Here is a 17,047-nt window from a genome sequence, read left to right as displayed (position 1 = left end):
TAGTGTGTCACAGTTCTGTGACTGACAACAGTCTTTTTACAGTTGTTTACAGTGTGCTTCAGCAAAGCTGTGAGCCGTTCCAGGGGTTTAGTGCTGCATTAGAATGTAATAAGCCCTAATTTGTTTAATGCTCCAGCATCGGATCTTTACACTTTGCCCCCTAATCCAGATCTGTTGTAGTTCCACTTCAAAGACAACTAACCACATAGAGAATCCACTATGCAATGTGCTCGTAAAAAGAAAGCATGTTTGCATTTTTTACTTTTCAATCCCAGAGACCATGTTCAAAATGAGCATCATGTTACTGTGCATGTGCAGATGCAGGAATACATGCATAGCCCCACCACTTCTCCCTCCACCTCATGTTGCCTTCTGTTTCCCTCCCATCCTGTTAATTTTTATGTCTGCTGTTTGCATCTTATTGCAGGTTGTTTAATGAAGTAGCAGAAATTAGAGTTTTTGCTAAGGGACTGTTTATGACATTCCCACTGCATGGAGGTGATTAAGCTGTGTACAACTACACTGTGTTTGCCAAAAGAAAAAAAAAAGAGAGAGAAACCTTTAACACATCCTCATGTAAGATAATGAAAGAATAACAAAGGAGGAAAGTGTTGCCTGAAATTTGAAGCAATGTGCATTTCTTTGAATAAGGTTTTACAACAGGCGTTCCTCATAGAAGACCAGCATGAGTTTGACTGGCCCCTGCAGAGGTGACTGCACATGCCTTGACCACAGCAGAATAAAAACAGAGCTAGGCCTGTGGAGTGCAGTCAGATTTATAAACTTGTGTCTCAGAACAGTGAGGGACTCTTCCTAGAGCACATATGCACAAACACAGACTTCTTTAGGGCCCTATGCTTTACTGAGAATAGGCCCCAGCCCCATAACATTTCCCTGCCTACAGCACAGGAGTGCAATCCACTGCTGCTTTAGTCATAACAGTGATCCACTGGCCAACCTGGCTGAGCTATCTCTATAGAACATAAGGCTGAGTGACATCATGTGCCGTACAGGATGCCTGCTAGGTAATCTGTGATAGCATACATGCCCCTGGTGGTAAACCAGGGTTATCAAGATGCTGGGAACTGATTTTGCGCTGTCATCCCATTTCTACACTTTTCAGGGTATCTTACTTATAATACAATGTCTAAGAGGATTTTGGTTTCACATCTTAGAGCTAGTTTCCTTAAATTACCCCTTACCCTTCCAGAGGTACCGCCCTGCAGGCTAGCCTCATCCCCCCCACTGGTGGTGGTGTGTGAGGCGGGGGTTGTGGCAAGAGCTGCTAGAACGGTGGCTGCTGCATGCTGGGGACCATGCAGGCCAATGAGATTCTGCTGCAGGCCTCTAAGCTGCCCCAGCATTGCTTTGATATTCATCTCACACCAAGAGAAGGAAATGCAAAAGGGAGCACAAGCATAGAAGCGGCAAACCAGGCTGAAGAAGGAAGAGAGTAACAGAAAGAGAAAAGGTTGAGAGATGGAGGCACTGAGTAGAAATCAAAAACAGACCTTGTGTTTCACTGTTTGGTTTGTCATGGGACCTTGGCTGCACCAAATCCCACTCCTGCCATTTTGTGTGATTTTTCTCCCCACCCTTCCTATCCTTCTCAAATGCATGCTTTTTTTTTCAGCAGATCTCAGTTCAGGGGCAGGCACTGGGATTCCTGCACAGTGGGGTCCTTATAACTGGGAGCCATGTCTCTTGTTCTCACCTCTTCCCCCCACTTCCTCACCTTTTCATTTTTCCCCATTGATATCCTCTCTCTGAACATATGGACTGGTTTTTAAGAGAGACCCCAGTCCACATCAAAGACTGAGGCTGAGTGGGTCAATTTGTTGTTCCTTTCCCCTACTCTTCCCCCTCCACTAGCCTCAGTGGACCCTCCCTGCACCGCAGCCATTTACCCAGAATGCTCCGCTACTCAAGCACTTCTGCCTAGCATATATATTGAGCCATGTGTTGTTAGGGTCTGTTCTCCACATAGAGCAGACCTAGTTTGCTTCAGACCTCAGAATTCTGCTGCAGCCACATTCCCCCAAAGATCATGTAGGGGCATACATATGAGCATGTGTAATAGATAGCAACTGCTGTATCAAAAATAGTTGTTCCACATGCAGATAAGAAAAAGCAGATGGATGGAGGAGGAAGAGAACCAAAGGAAAAAATCAAATAAAAAGGAAAAATAATTATATAAATAGAAATCTAAGCAGAACAGGCGTTGGCTCCAGATGTGAATCTCTCTGAATATTGATCGTGGGTAAAGCTAGTCTCCCATATCCCCAGGGCTGCACCGACTGACACACAAAGAACCTCTCTAAATCCCATAAACCAGCTTGTACAATTATTTAGATAAAGAGGGCAACAACAGCAGTGTATGCCTCCCAACCCAGAACCTCCTCCTTGGCTCTCATCCTCCTACTAAAACTCCTGCTCCTCCTTCTCCTCTTTCTCAGCCAGCATGAAGATGAAGAAATGAAAAAGGGGGGCAAATGTGTAATTAGCCACACGTTTCTGAATCCTCCTTAATGTTCATTACTGAAACCAGGAGCAATTACAAGTTCAAAGGGGTTTAGGGCACCCGCAGCCCGCATAATCAGTCACAAATTAAGCATTGCTCATTTGTCACAGCACAGCACGCACACTTGTATGTGCACACAGAAAAACACTTGCATGCATACTGTCAGAGTTGAGTCATAGACAGGCTGACAGGCATCAATTTCCATACAGACACAAATCTCAGCTAACCCAAGGCACTGTGTTAGGTCAGCCAATCCTCTTAAGCTCTGATACTTTGTTTTCACTAGACAACAGCAAACGCGGTGACACGTTCAACTCAGCTTGCTAGACATTAGACTGGATCTTACTAGCATTCATCCTCTTATAAGTGTCCTGTTTGCACTTACAATCCCTGCCACCACCTGTGCTGTTCTATCTCGATTTTAGTGTTAAACCTCTATTTTGCTCTGTGTGTGTCTCTCCCTACCTGGCTATGTCTCTGCAACACGTGACAGTGTGTGTTTCATGTCTGTCCCCGGAGGTGTATCTCAGTTACCTCTGGGGCCAGGTCACAATGGCTAATCCTGTCTTCAGGTGGCTGTTTAGCACACTGGGAAGAGAGCTCACAGAACCGGAGGTGAGCTCCTGTTACAGAACTCCCTGACCAGGGGTCACCTCCGACACTGTCAGGATACAGAAACACACACACAGAAACATGCACACATTTTGGCAGATGGGCAAGAATGCCTGCACATGCATTCACATACACCAGGGTTTTCACACAGAGTCTAACAAACACTGTCACTTAAGCACACTCAGACTGCTTATCTATCCCAGGTGGCTCAGCCTTCATCTCTCCTCTCCCTTGGTCTTCTCTGTCTGTCTACTGTACGACTCTTCTAGTCTTTCTGTATCTTTTCTCTTTCCCAGATCAGTTAGACTCTTGTTCACATTAGGATTCCCTGATATGATCTCCATGCAGATTTGCTCTAGTAGCCATGCGTCACCTGTCCTGCCCAGCACTCTCATTGTTTAAGTTGCTCTCACACAGTCAAGTCTCCAGTGATTTGAATGGAGCCCTATCATGTGTGGCTCTGCCTCAGCATAGTGGGAGAGGAAATCTATTTTTCACTGGGGGAACGACATCCATCTCAGCAGCCAAATGCTGGCTGTTTCATTAAGTAGCCCATCCAGGCAGACAGATGTGTTCATCACACAACCATGTTTGCCTATGCAAGAGCGTGTATTAACCCACAATCCTTTGGGGGAGATTAATAGGCTACCATCCCCTTTCCATTGATTATCTCCATGCCATTTTCCCCTCCTTTCCTTGGCTAGATATTAAAAACTAATGAAGCCTATTGAAAATGGGAACCGCAAGGCTCTTCACGGATCATTTTAGGTTATTTGGACTCAAACAGAGAGGGATCTCTTTAAGGCACAGTTTGAGTCGAATTAAGAAAATAAATGTGGAGAACAGTGCGGAAGAAACTCAAGGAAAAAAAACAGAAGACAGTGTGACTGTAAAAAGATGTGTGTTTAAGAAAAGACAACTCTTCTCTGACGCATGGAGCGGAGACTCTGCAGATGTTAGCAATTCCAGAGCATAGCAAAGCATTCCTAGTGTTGGAGCCATATCCTAATTGCCATAATGGAGGTGGTAAGCGCTGACAGTAATGGAATCGTGGGTATACATCCCCAGCAACCTGAATTAGAGGCCACTTGGCAGATCCACTTCAAGATGGCTTGAGGTTTTTTTCTCAATAACACCTTTGTTGTCAGTGTTTTCTTTTTTTAATTTTGCTTTTTCTGTTTCAATTGTTCTGTAGCATAATCAACTTTCTCACTCCATAGCATCAGAAGTGTGGCCCTTGACAGTGTGGGCAGAGAAGGTGTGGGTGTGAGGGTCTTTGAGATAGATGGGTCAGAGAGATCTGGCGGCAAGTGAGCAAAGAGTTAAAAGCGTCCATGTGATGGGCTCACCTCTGCACCAGGCCTGGTGAAAGGCAACGGGGTGCTGTTGGGGAAAATGACTTCCTGAGACATTACCATCAATCATCAGACAGGTCAGGCCCCTCAATCCTGCCATCAGGATGGAAGAGAGGAGAGGGGGATGGGGATGGAGGATTAGACCAGAGGGGACGAGAGGAAGACTGGGTTGTTGGGGAACAGACTATTAACAATCTTTTTCTCTCACCAACTGACTGTTTTATGTCTTTCTCTTCCTCTGCCAATCTGTCTCTCCATGTCTAACTCTCTTTCTATTTTCCGGTCCTCCGTAGAACAGCTACCCAGGCATTCAGGAACAGCCCATGCTGGTCAGAGTCCTCTCCTCGGCTCAGTTGCATCATTAATTATTCCAAAGGCAGTGGGCTAGAAGCAAATCTAAAGAAAGGAAGAGAAATAGAGAGGGAGCAAGAGTTAGATGGGGAAATGGGGGCAGCTGTATAACATCCCCAGTAGGTCTTGCTTTCACTCTCATTCTCACTCTGTGTCTTTCTCTTTCTGTAAATGAAGGATAGGATAGGGGAGGAGCTTGGGTTACCTCAGTGAGTGGTTGTGTTACATTCCTGAGAAGGGAAGGGGTAGGGGGGTGGTTCAACGAGTTGTTGAAAAGAACACAGACACTTGTCAACAGCCTCCGAGCCGGGGAGCCATCATGCCTTGCTTTAGGCCCAGAGGTCAATGACCTTGTGTTGCACCCAGATAGAGAGAGGTAGTGACAGAGAGAGAGAGAGAGAGACGGAGACAGCTACAACAAATCCACCATACAGTACGTGTCACTTCTTGTCTGGCAGGGGTCAGTCAAAAGCCTCAAAAATCTCCAAATCCTTCTCTTGCTTGCTTCACCTGTAAAACAGTGCATGCGAGCAGTGGCTGAGCGGCTGTGGATTAGTTTTGTCAAAAGCACTAGTAGAGTAGAGGAAGAGGAAAGGCAGACGGAGAGACACGGAGAAAACGGAAAGCATTGGCAGTCACGGCAAAATGGCCCATTAGATTTAAGGAGTAAAAGTTCATCAGCTTTATTAATGGGAAGGTATATAAATGAAGAATGAATTACCTGACTTTTATGGAGTGGCGAGAGTGAAACTGGAGTGTCTTATGATATAATGTTTTAGTGAGCTGTTCTGAGCGCTCTGATGAGCAGGCTGCAGAGAGAAGGAGGAACAAAAGTGGAGAGTGAGAGAGAGACTAAAGTGTGCTGTGGTCCCCTGAGTCCAGCGGCTGGAAGGTTGCCTGATTGTTGCTAACATGCGTAGCTGATCGGGTTAGCTTGGAGACAGGGGAGGTTGTAGCTTCCAGGCTCTTTTTTTGCATGCCATTTGCTTGCACAGTAAGCAAAAAAAAAACCCAAAAAGGTCATCCACAATTCTAAAGTTTTCACTCATCTACACGAGTGCTTGCAGATGCATATGCATAAGCCGATATATCTGCATGCATGCATAAGCACTGTATATGCAAGTACACATGCAAAGACAAGGACACAAGCAGCAGTGCGCAGACAAACACACACAAACACACATGCTCCCCACCATCCTGGTGCAAGCAGTAAGCTGAGCTAGCTGATGGTCATCCTCCCATGGGGTTGCTGGGTGGCTGCCAACTTCCTGCCTGCTTTGTCAGTGGATAAAGCCCCTAACAAACGAGAGGGCTGTAGTGAGGGAGGCCAGCCAGGTCAAAGGTCACTTTGGCCTCCGGGCAGGATTGAGCCTAAGAGCACTACAAGGACAGAGTAGGAGAGTATGGAATAATGCACTTAAAGATTGGGTGCTATTAACCAGGCCTAAAAGCCATAAACCTCTTCTCTTCTCTTCTCTTCTCTTCTCTTCTCTTCTCTTCTCTTCTCTTCTCTTCTCTTCTCTTCTCTTCTAGCGGCAAACATCATCAAGGCGTTTTAATTCCCATCACATGTCACCTCTGCTTTGAGGAACATTAAGAAAGTGAAAGATCCTGAGGGCATTTGTCAGTCACCACAGCCCTATGCAGCCAGCCAGCTGGGTGTTGAGCAATGACAGGAGATATCTCCTTGACTCATACACTCCTAGATGAAAGGAAACTCAGAAGACATGCATTACTGAAAGGTAAAAATGGTATTCAGTAAGAGAGAACAGACACAACAGGTAGGGAAGGGGTGGTGACAGATCAGGGCTGGGCTGGCTCTGTTCCATGGAAGTACTTGTGATCTCAGATGAATGCACCTATAGTTACCATCAGCTATTCTCCTCTGTCTCACTGACATGGACATGATCTGATGTGTCTGGTGGTGATGGGTCTAAGAGCTTCTCTCACTGGCAGAGGATAGACAAAAAAAAGGAGACAGTGGAGAGAAAATCTTTCTTTCCACCCCAGCTGTCCATTCAGAGGGAGAAAAAATTTGACATGGCTGACTTGAACACATTTAGCATCATTAGCAAACAGGAAGTGTCCCCTGCAGCTGTTTTTTGAATGGGGAGGGGGTGTTCCTGCCTGCACTGTAATGGACAAATGTTACCCACCATGTTTGCCTTTGATTTTTGACCTGAAAACAAAAATTGACATTACAAATGTCCTATGATATCTTCCAAATTGGCTTGACATTCCATAGCTGGCCCCAGGGCTTTCTTGTTTGTCCTCTGTAAGTGGTTCTGCTCTTGTTGTTGTGTCCTGAGGCTTGCTATTAGATCATACTGGCCTTTCTCTCGAGAATGTGAAGTCTTAAAGAGACAGGGGGAGACTAGAAAGAGAGAGAGCGAGACAGAACTAAAAGAGGTCCTGGTTGTGTATTTGAATACTTATGCTCATTAAGTTAATGCACAGTGAAAGGGAGAACCGTCAAGTGGAAACTCTCAGAAGCTTCTATTTGAAGAGCGAACAAACCCCCTTTTTTTCTCTGGCACAGTCTGTCCATCTTTCTGCAAACAAATCTGTTACTATTTCAATTGAAGATCAGCCCCACTTTTCTTTGACTTAGGAAATTAAACAAAGTCTAAAGAACACAATAGAGAAAGAAGATAAACTTAACTTAAACTTAAAGAGACCCTGTATGTTAATGTTAAGTCCTTTTCCCAACACACTTTATCAACAGCTTTAGGTTCCAAGTGCTTTACTGCCTTGTCACAGGTTCCCTGTGCTTTCCTAGCATTTGTTTAGAGTGCCTTGTAAGTTAGAGTGCTTACATCATGTCTAATAAATTAGGTCTATTTGATGCAGAACATTTAGAATTCTTTTAGTTCATGTGAAACCTAAAGAAAAACAAAACCATATTTGTCATGAGGTAGTTATGGTAATTTATATTGACAGTTTTGGAATTACATAATTAAGTTATTCTTCCCATATTAAAAATAAAAAGGAACTGATAAGGGCTAAACATTTTTGGGGGCGTTTTTTACACAGTGTGTACATACATCATTTAACCATAGCTGCTGTTTATTCACAGGCTTAATTTGTTCACAATGGTATAGCATGTACTCTGAATGACTTTATGTCTAACAGTGACAAGTGGTGTGGATATGAGGTTGACCTTGTGCTGGCAAAGTGTGTGGGGCTTCTGCCTTGACAGCCCAGTCAGGGCTCTGATGATCGAATTATAGTCCCTTAAAGCCCCTCACAAAGGCAAGACCCCTAGTACCTCACACTCCCACAAAGCAACATTACAGAATATAGAAAAATAGATTCATTTTTAGAAAAGTTAAAAAGACCTGTAAATTTAAACTTATTGAAATTTAATAGGAACAAACCCCTCTGTTGGAGGAGGATCCTCCAGCTGAGCTGTAGTCATTGCTACAAGATGTTTTAAAGATTTCTTGAGAGCAAGTAGTGAGCGTGCCTGTGTTTTTACATCAAGTGAGCTGGAGAGCAGAGCAGAACAGAGCTGGGTGCCCCTGAGCAGGCAGTTACCACAACAAAGCCAACAGACTGGTCTGAAAAAGCAGGCCAAATTCCTGCCCTCTAGGACCTGGCTTAAAGCTTGAGCGGAAACTTTGAAAGAAGTGGGCTGAGATGAGAGAAGAAGAGAAGAGGTAGAGTGAAGAGGATACAAGACAAGGCCGGTGTGGGTTAGCATATAGTGAGAAAGGGCTAGCTGCTGGGGCCTCTGTAGTATGGCTGGAGAAGGATAGAGAGATGAAGAGACCAAGAGGAAACCAGGCCCCCAATGTAAGGATAGAGGGATCGTATTCCTCCTCTTGAAAGCGAAGAGGTAGCTGTGTGGTGGAAAAAGAAGCCATGAACTAGATCTGATGATTAAATCGGCACATCTCTATGGCTGCAGGCCACAAATGAGACCAGGTCCACAACCCACCACACACTCAGCTTGTGTATATAACTACTGGCAAACTCCAATAGATCTGTGGGTTGAGCTCAGTTGATCCTTGTTTGGGAGTCTTGTGGTGCTTTCTGTAGGTAATGAATGCAATTTTCTAGTTTTATTTTCTTTATTGGATGAAAGTGATATCTTATCATTTCATTATGCATGATAGCATTTGGAAATGTTCCCCTAAAACATCGCTCTCTTTTTGTTGGTCGATCCGCTAAGTCTGGAGATGCATTGGGATTGTGTGGGAGTGATTGCTATTTAGCCTCATGGAGCTTGGTACAATCAGATGCCTATATTGCGCATATCCCCCAGGGCTCTTTTCTCACCCTCTCCATTCAATACTCCCTCCTTCTGACTCCCCTCACCCGCTTTACTGTTACTGTAGCTTGGCAGGCAAGTAGGGTAGTTATGCCGTAGAGCTTCTCTACAACCTTGCACCATCTCCAGTGAACATAAATTAATGGTGTAGAGCAAACAGGCTACTGGCTGGTGTCCAGGAGTTGGCTTCAGGAGCCCAGCCAGCGATTGTTGTGGGGGGCCGTGGCAGCAACAGCAGTAGTAGTACTGATGCACTGCCAACCAACCAGCCAGCCAGCCAGCCAGTCAGAGCGGCAGACAGACAGACTGGGGGCCCTTTTGCTCTATAATAGATGCCGTGGGCCTCACCAGTCCGCCTTGTATTTGCAATCATCACTGTTTTACTGTCAGAGGGCAGTCCACTGAGAGCCCTTACAGTTATTGTGGAAGCTCTGGAGTGAGAGACAGAAGTGTACTGGTATGTTCTGAATGCAGATTGTGTGAGGTGTAGATATGGATGTGCTTTCATTTGCTGTTATCAGAGTTTGGCATGTAGTGCGTGTGGTTTATAGATTGGCATCATGTGAGTTCTGTTTATAAGTTGGCTGTGTGTGTGTGTGCTCACAATCAAGAGAGTGAAAGCGAGAGCAGCAGTCATTGGCATGGGTCATGTGGCATTCCTGCTTGTTTTCAGACTGTTGTCAGGAAGCAGTGGAGTTACAAGTAAAATAAAACAAACACCCGAAAACCCTCTTCTCCCTCCTACTTCCACCCACCCAAAAACACACAAAAAAGGGGAGTGAACGAGAGGGATGAAAAGAAAAAGAGAGCAGAGGAGATACAGTTGATTATAGATGTTAAAAAACTGGAGATGGATGTGAAGATAGTAATGGAAAGAGAAAAACATTTTTATGTAACTTTAGTTTACATAATGAGTTGGCTGCGATTGGATGGATGGATGGATGGTTTACACGAAGTTCAAAAGAATTTCATCCAGTTTATTCCACTGGCAATCCTTAGTTTGGGTTCAGTTAGGTGTGGGAATAAGCCAGACATTAGCTCATACTTAGTGAAATAAGTAAAATTTTAAAAAGTCACATCATTATGGTAATTTGATACAAATCAGTTCTTTCATTGTCGTAGAAATCTAAAGCTCTTCTTTTTTGTCAGTTCTATTTGATGCTTATGTTGACAGTAGTAATTAACTGTATCCATCAATTGAAATCATAAATTCTGTCAGAAAAGTGCACTGAAAAAGCTAGATATTGCTCTGTGCATAGTAAACACTCGTGATGGATTCAAAAACCCCACCTGGATTTATTTGTCATATCTGTTTGATCTCCCAGTAATGCCGATATGCATTCAATCTCTTTGCCATTTGTCAAAGGAGCCAAATGTAACATTATTAACAACGGCAACTTGATATTTAAAATGTGCCAATCTCACCCCAGCTCAATGCATATTCCATATTAAAATGTCATTCTTATATTTGATTGCAGTTATTTCTGACAGTGAATATTATTATTACTATTATTCTCCAGTCACTTTGATTAAAAACAAATAAGATTCCAATCAATGTGAGGAACGAATATATGAAAAGAAATACAACAAGCCCCATCAAATGTTGTCAACAAATAATAAAGCATTATATGGAATTATGTCTGCTTAACTACTGACACATCTGTTAAGTGCGACATTTAAATAAACAAACATGTATAGTGTATGAACAGTATATATGCAGATCATGTGTGTGTGCAGTTAGTAGGTTGGCATCATGTGAGTTTTGACAGACAATGTAGCTGGGGCTTTATCACATCAATCATCACCAACAAATCTTTGTGTTGCCATGGCATCGAGAGTAAACAGCAAATGGCCTGTGATTTCCTGGGAGTCATTAGCATGGAATGGACTAGGTCTGCAAGCCACTGCAACCTTGTGACCTGCATCTATAACTCATGTCACACACTGATGATGTCATTCATCAATGGGGTCCACCACTGGCTCAGACATGGGGCTGCAGACTCTGTGGGTGGAGGGGAAGAGGCACAGTAAGAAAAGCAGTGGGGGGTTGAACGGAACGCCAGGATAATGATCGGGTTGCAGGATTTGACGACAGCAACAAATAGGTGTCACAAGACTATGAAACTGATATATATCAAGCTGGATGTTGAGTGACGAGATAGGAGCCTGTGTGGGTGAAAGGTGTGGTAAAAGCAGTCCAGCAAAGATGTGGGTAGTGTATAGGGTGAAAGCTTTGTTCAGGAAGGGGTAGGTAAGAACCATACACAGCAGATTATAAAGCCACCTCAGTTTGTAATGTTCAGCAACCACAGGGGGCTATAGCATCCAGAGATATCAGAGTGCACAGAGCAGATCACACCCAGTAATTTACCCAGCAGTCAGATACATGCATACACACACACATCACTTTGCAATGCCTGGCAGAGTGTGATGCCCTGTGTATGTGCCTGTGTTTGTGTCGATGTTTAGCTGTACCTTTTCAGGTCAGATTGTAGGAATTGGATAACACATGTGCTTTAGGATGTTGCATGCGTGTGCCATTAACAGGCTTTAACATAATTAACAGAGCTGTTTTCGATCGAAGATGCTGCCGGGACAACAAACTGAAGCTGCTCATTTCTGGCTCTAATTATTTATAGACTGGCTGTTTTACGTTTGGCAGTCAATCCTCTTTTAAGGATATTGGACTTGGTTTTTGTAACTGAACATATTGAGCGAATCCAGAGCTAGTGGGAAGATTATCAATACCATCTTTGATCTTGCTATGTGTTTGTGTTCCATCCATTAAATAACCATGTCATACTGTCTCCTGAGGGTACAGAAGGACATCTCTAGGAAGAAACAGATTTAGCACGCTGACTATATGTGTTTTGTTTATTATATATATTTTGGCCAATTCATCACAAGTTTACTGTTTTCATATCACATCTTTGTGCCCATTAGGTGATTTATTAACACATATATTTTTTTTACTGAGGCAATTGACATTAAAAGGTTGCTCAGAGGTCTAAAAAGCCATTCTCCAATTTCACGGCTGCTGTAGCCTTGTAACCACCAAGCCCACCATGCCGGCTTACTTATCATGTCTGTGTGTGTGTTTCACCATTGCCACCACACACCATTTTGTGTAGCTGAGATTTCAGAGCGCCATGCTTTAAGGAAAGCTGCCACAGTGTAAAGTGTGGGTGGCCTACAGTCTCAGCCATAAAACGTACGTGTGTGTGTGTGTGTGTGTGTGTGTGTGTGTGTGTGTGTGTGTGTGTGTGTGTGTGTGTGTGTGTGTGTGTGTGTGTGTGTGTGTGTGTGTGTGTGTGTGTGTGTATTGGGGAGGGTGGTCATCAAGAAAGGTGAGAGAGAGAGCTGAGGGCAGAAGAGGAGAGGATGAGGAAAGGTTATATACAGGCATAGTGTGTTTTTGTGTTTGCTCCTCTGTATGCATGCTTGGCTGTGCATATGTGCAAGTGCATGCAAGTCTTGGTGATCTAGTCTGACACAGAGAGGCAAGTAGTGGGGAAATGAGTAAGGGCTGAGATGGGTATGAGCTGAGCAAAATAGGATTTTTTGTGCTGTGTCTATGTGGTCAAAGTAAATCTCCTTACTCAGGGCTTTTGTGCGAGGGGGGGCTTTAACATCCCCACTCTCCTTGATGAGACATCTTTCTTGTTTGTTCAAACCATTCATTACACAGTGGCTGCTGGACAAGCTATGCCGCTGGCCGGCGTATTTATCACTGGGCTAGAGCGCGCTCTGGCTGACAGTAGTCGATTGATGACCGGGTCTGGGCCTGAGCGGCTGCGGAAGCCTTAATACAATGTAAATGACTCACTCCCATTTCCAATCTAGGCTGCTCCTGTCCCCACACTTCCATACCACATCATCTTTAGCTACACCTCTATTTGTGTATGTGCCAGCGGATGAGTGTATATGTTTGTGTAGCGTGGGTACGTTAAAACAGAGTGGGAGGGAGTCCGTGTAGTGTTATATTTGCGAGCATGATTTGATCATGACCAAGGTCATAGCTAATGAGAAAACACCAAGGAAGTGTAAGGGGGAAGAAAAAAGAGGTTGCACTCTTGTTGATGTCCAGAGCAGACATACACAAACACACACAGACAGATATGTTTGTAGAATACTGTACATGCTCTTGCACACATTCATGTGTGCACGTACATACACACAGTAGCCCATAGAAATGCCTCTGTATCTGCTAGCCAAGGAAATGTCAGCACCTGGAAATCAAAAAATGTACTTCTATGCAGACATTGTCATCTTTCCTTTGTGAACAGTTATAGGATATTAAAAGAGACTATACACAAGTACTAATTAAATTAATTCCTCTCTTCAGCTGGGACTCATTATTTGTCCAATCTCAACCTTGTTTGTTATTAATTGGGCACATTCCACAAATCTTTTTTTCATTCCTCCTTTAATTAGAAAATACTACATTATTAAGACAATACTTGCTAAAAAGGCCAATCCTCTCTCCTGATATGAAACCTCACGTCTATCAATCGTTTTAGCAGTAAATGAGAAAATGGTTCTTGTACAACTGTTATCATTTCAACTTAAAACCAAATTCAATTAACACAAGCGAAACAGACATTACCAGCTCTGTAAAATTTGCTTTCTCAATTACTAGGGCAAAAGAAAGGATCTGAAAAAGGGTACACGTTAGGCTAAAGGTGTTTTCCTTGAAGGGGGAGAATGTGTGTTAATGGAGCTTGAAACCACCTGAAAATAGAGGAAGATTTAAGTTGTCATCCTTTAAAGGAATTTTTGTGTGTTGTGATTTGCAGGTGTCATATCTATGAATATTTGTATGTGACTGTGTGCATTCCTGTTTACACATTTGTGTGCATGTGTCTGTGTAACTGAGCGCATGCATGCTCCCTGTCTACAGCGGCTGAATGAAACACATAGTGTCTCATTTGTTTCGTTTGCGTGCGCCCTGACTCCTAATCTGGCCCTTAAAGACATCTGTCACCAGCGATCACTGTTGTTTTGTCATGCTTCATAGCAGGCCCAGGGGGAGCAAGACAGCCCAAGGTCTGCCATTTATGTCAGGCCATGTTCTCTAGATTGGACCTGACACAAATAGTATCAATGCAGCCCTGGTAGCAGAATTACATTTTCAGGTAAAAATCAGTGAGGTTGTGGAGGAGATTTCACAGCATTCTGTTCTTCTAGCATTAGTCTGGATGCAGCTGCTGTCTTTGAAAGAGCCACCACCAGGGTACATGTCAGACATTCAAGGAAAGATAAACACATTCACTGCAAATCAGCACCCACTCATTCTGTTACCTTCAATTATAAAAGGATCCTCAGACACCACAGTATCTATGTTAGGCCTGTCGGAATGTCTTGTTTTTCAGTTAGAGTGTGTGTGTTCATGTGTTGCTGTTTTTTTTTCTGAGCATATGTTCAGTTTGTACACTATATGTTGTTTACATGTGGGCAGGGTGGGGATAAGAAAGGGGGTTATCACAGTTGACAGTTTTGACAAACTTGTTTGGCCAGCTCTGACAGGTTTAGCACTGACTTCTTGTGTGTCTATGTGTGTGTATGTGTATGTGTTTGTGCGTCTGTGTGTGTGTGTGTGTTGTGTTGTGTGGGTGGAAACATATATGCTTTGAATATCCATACTGTGTGAAGGAGGGGCAGGTTTGGGTGGAGGTCATGAAAAGGTGCAGTCTTGGGTTACACAATACAACAAACATGAGAACATATTGGACACATACAGTAATAGTAATAGGCAACAGCCAGATTGACTCGGAGCATGTGTTCCCTTTCCAGTGCTTCTCTTTATGATTGCTTACATGAATATTTATGTTAATCTGTAGGTTAGATGCTCATGTGTGTTTCTCTCTGTGTTTGCTCCTGCAGCACCCATACCCTTCTGAAGAGCAGAAGAAGCAGCTAGCCCAGGACACAGGCCTTACCATCTTACAAGTAAACAACTGGTGAGTCAAGATTTCCATTCGCCCAATCTCCACCACCAGCATCGCTCTGCCTTTCATTTTCAAAAAGCCGTCGCCTCTTTCTCCAGCCAAGACGACTAATACTCCTAAAGTGTGAAAACCGTTTATGTACAACCCCCCAACCCTCCCACCCCAAATCGCACGTAGACACGCAGAGGTGCACGTGTAGAAATACACACAGGCAACCTTTGTAACATTATTATATTTAAGCTACCGGGATGTTCCGGTGTTATCTGCAATGTGTTCTGCGGTTAAGTCAGTGGTCTCTGTGGTTTGATGCACATGTATTCACTGGGATATATTTAAGGGAGAAAGCCAGAGATCATAAGCTACCCTTACAGCCCCCACACCCACCCCACCCCTTCATCCAAAACCATACCTAGCAGTGCCACTGGTGCCCCCACAAAAGGCAAAACTGCTTTCCACCCCCTTCCCATTTTACACAAGCTATATGGTGGATTAAGGTTTTGGTGGCCTGGCCAGCAGGGCCTTTGTAGATGGCTTAGCACATAACTGGGGGTGGTGGATTAAATAAAATGATCACAGAAGCAAAGAAATGATACAGGAATTACTTATCAAAATACTAGTCCAGGTTTTATCTGCAGCTTAATTTTGTTCAGTACATTCTCAGGGTGATGTTCAGATTAATTGAACTGACAGCTTCCTTTCAAAATTCCAGGAAGGTATTTGCACGGATTTCAGGTCTTACACAAACTTAATTATATGGAACCCCATTTTATCATTCTAATTCCATGTAGCGGGGGTTCTATTTACAAATGACAAGTCTGTGCCTTTTATTCACAGCTTTCCTTAATATATTTATCAAAGCGGGTTCATTTACAAAGTGCTCTATCTGTTGGGTACAGGCAGGCCGACATTAACGAAGCTTTTAGGTTTATCAGGCTCGCAGCCTGACAAGCCACCCGAGGGTCAATTGATTTTTTGGTTCCGTGATTCATTTTTTTTTCTCATTTTTCCTGGATCACAATGAGAAACATGCCTGGAGAATTAGCCTGGTTTGTCGGCCTTATCTATCAGCCCCCCCCCAACATCACCCTCATCCTCCCCCCTTCTATTCTGACATATTCTCTCTCTCTGTCTCTCTGTCTCCCTCACCCTTTGCTTTATTCCCTTCAAGCTAAGGGAAGTCAAGCTACTTAAATTGGCCACAGGAACCGCTGTTATCAGACTTTAATGCACCCTACAGTGTGGATAGCATTTCAATTACACCAGTAACCAAAGATTAGCCCCCGCTTGCCTGTTTCATGCCTCATGCCACCGTTTCGGGACGGCATGCACCTTACCTACAGGAGCAGAAAATTGAGTTGCCTTGCCTGTGTCATGGTGATTAATGCAGAAATAGTCTGCTAACCTGAGAGAGGAGAGAACGAGAGAAACAGACAGAGACGTAGACAGAGATAGATGTAGGAAGAGTCCCTGCTTCTCAGAGCCCATGAAATCCAAGCCTAGTGCTGAAATGACTCAGATCCATTTATTTAAAAAAAAGTCTGAAAGAATCTTGCACCAGGTTACATCCTCATGAACCTTGTTTCCACACAGACACATACATGCTGATATACATAGGTGATCATGGAGCTGGGTATTAATCCTACAACATCCATGCTAACAAAAACACCAGAATTCAATTTTTACAAATAAAGTCATTAGAGAGGCTTAGACCTTGTTCTATCTCTGGTACATTCTGGGTCTTGTCAGCTGGCTGGATGCTAGATACAGCCATGTTATTGGCTATTTTGCAGTGTGGAAAAATATGAGATACAGAGGGAGGATGCTAAGTTTTCTTTCCCCCTGTAGTTCAGATCCAACAACAAGGTACAGTTAAATGTTTCTTTGTTTTCCTGATTTTGGGTTTCTGTGACTAGTGAGATGGTCCACCCAGGATGACAGAGAGTTGCCATATGAAATTCCTGTTGAGAAAAAAAAAAGCTCTTCAAAT

General features: G+C 43.6%; 1 protein-coding gene across 4 annotated transcripts in view; it reads left to right on the top strand.

The window, feature by feature from the left end:
• meis2a (Meis homeobox 2a) overlaps positions 1 to 17,047 on the top strand; it is a 79,618-nt gene that overhangs the window by 39,329 nt on the left and 23,242 nt on the right. For all 4 annotated transcript variants that reach the window (XM_026301073.2, XM_026301060.2, XM_026301069.2 and 1 more), the window contains exon 10: positions 14,996 to 15,072. In XM_026301073.2, the coding sequence (XP_026156858.1) occupies positions 14,996 to 15,072 (77 nt within the window). The remainder of the gene's footprint in view (positions 1 to 14,995; positions 15,073 to 17,047) is intronic.

The sequence above is a fragment of the Mastacembelus armatus genome, chromosome 22 (assembly GCF_900324485.2).
Source record: "Mastacembelus armatus chromosome 22, fMasArm1.2, whole genome shotgun sequence".
Taxonomy (NCBI): Eukaryota; Metazoa; Chordata; class Actinopteri; order Synbranchiformes; family Mastacembelidae; genus Mastacembelus; species Mastacembelus armatus.
Note: the sequence above shows the minus strand (reverse complement) of the source record. Positions and strands in the feature narration are given on the sequence as shown.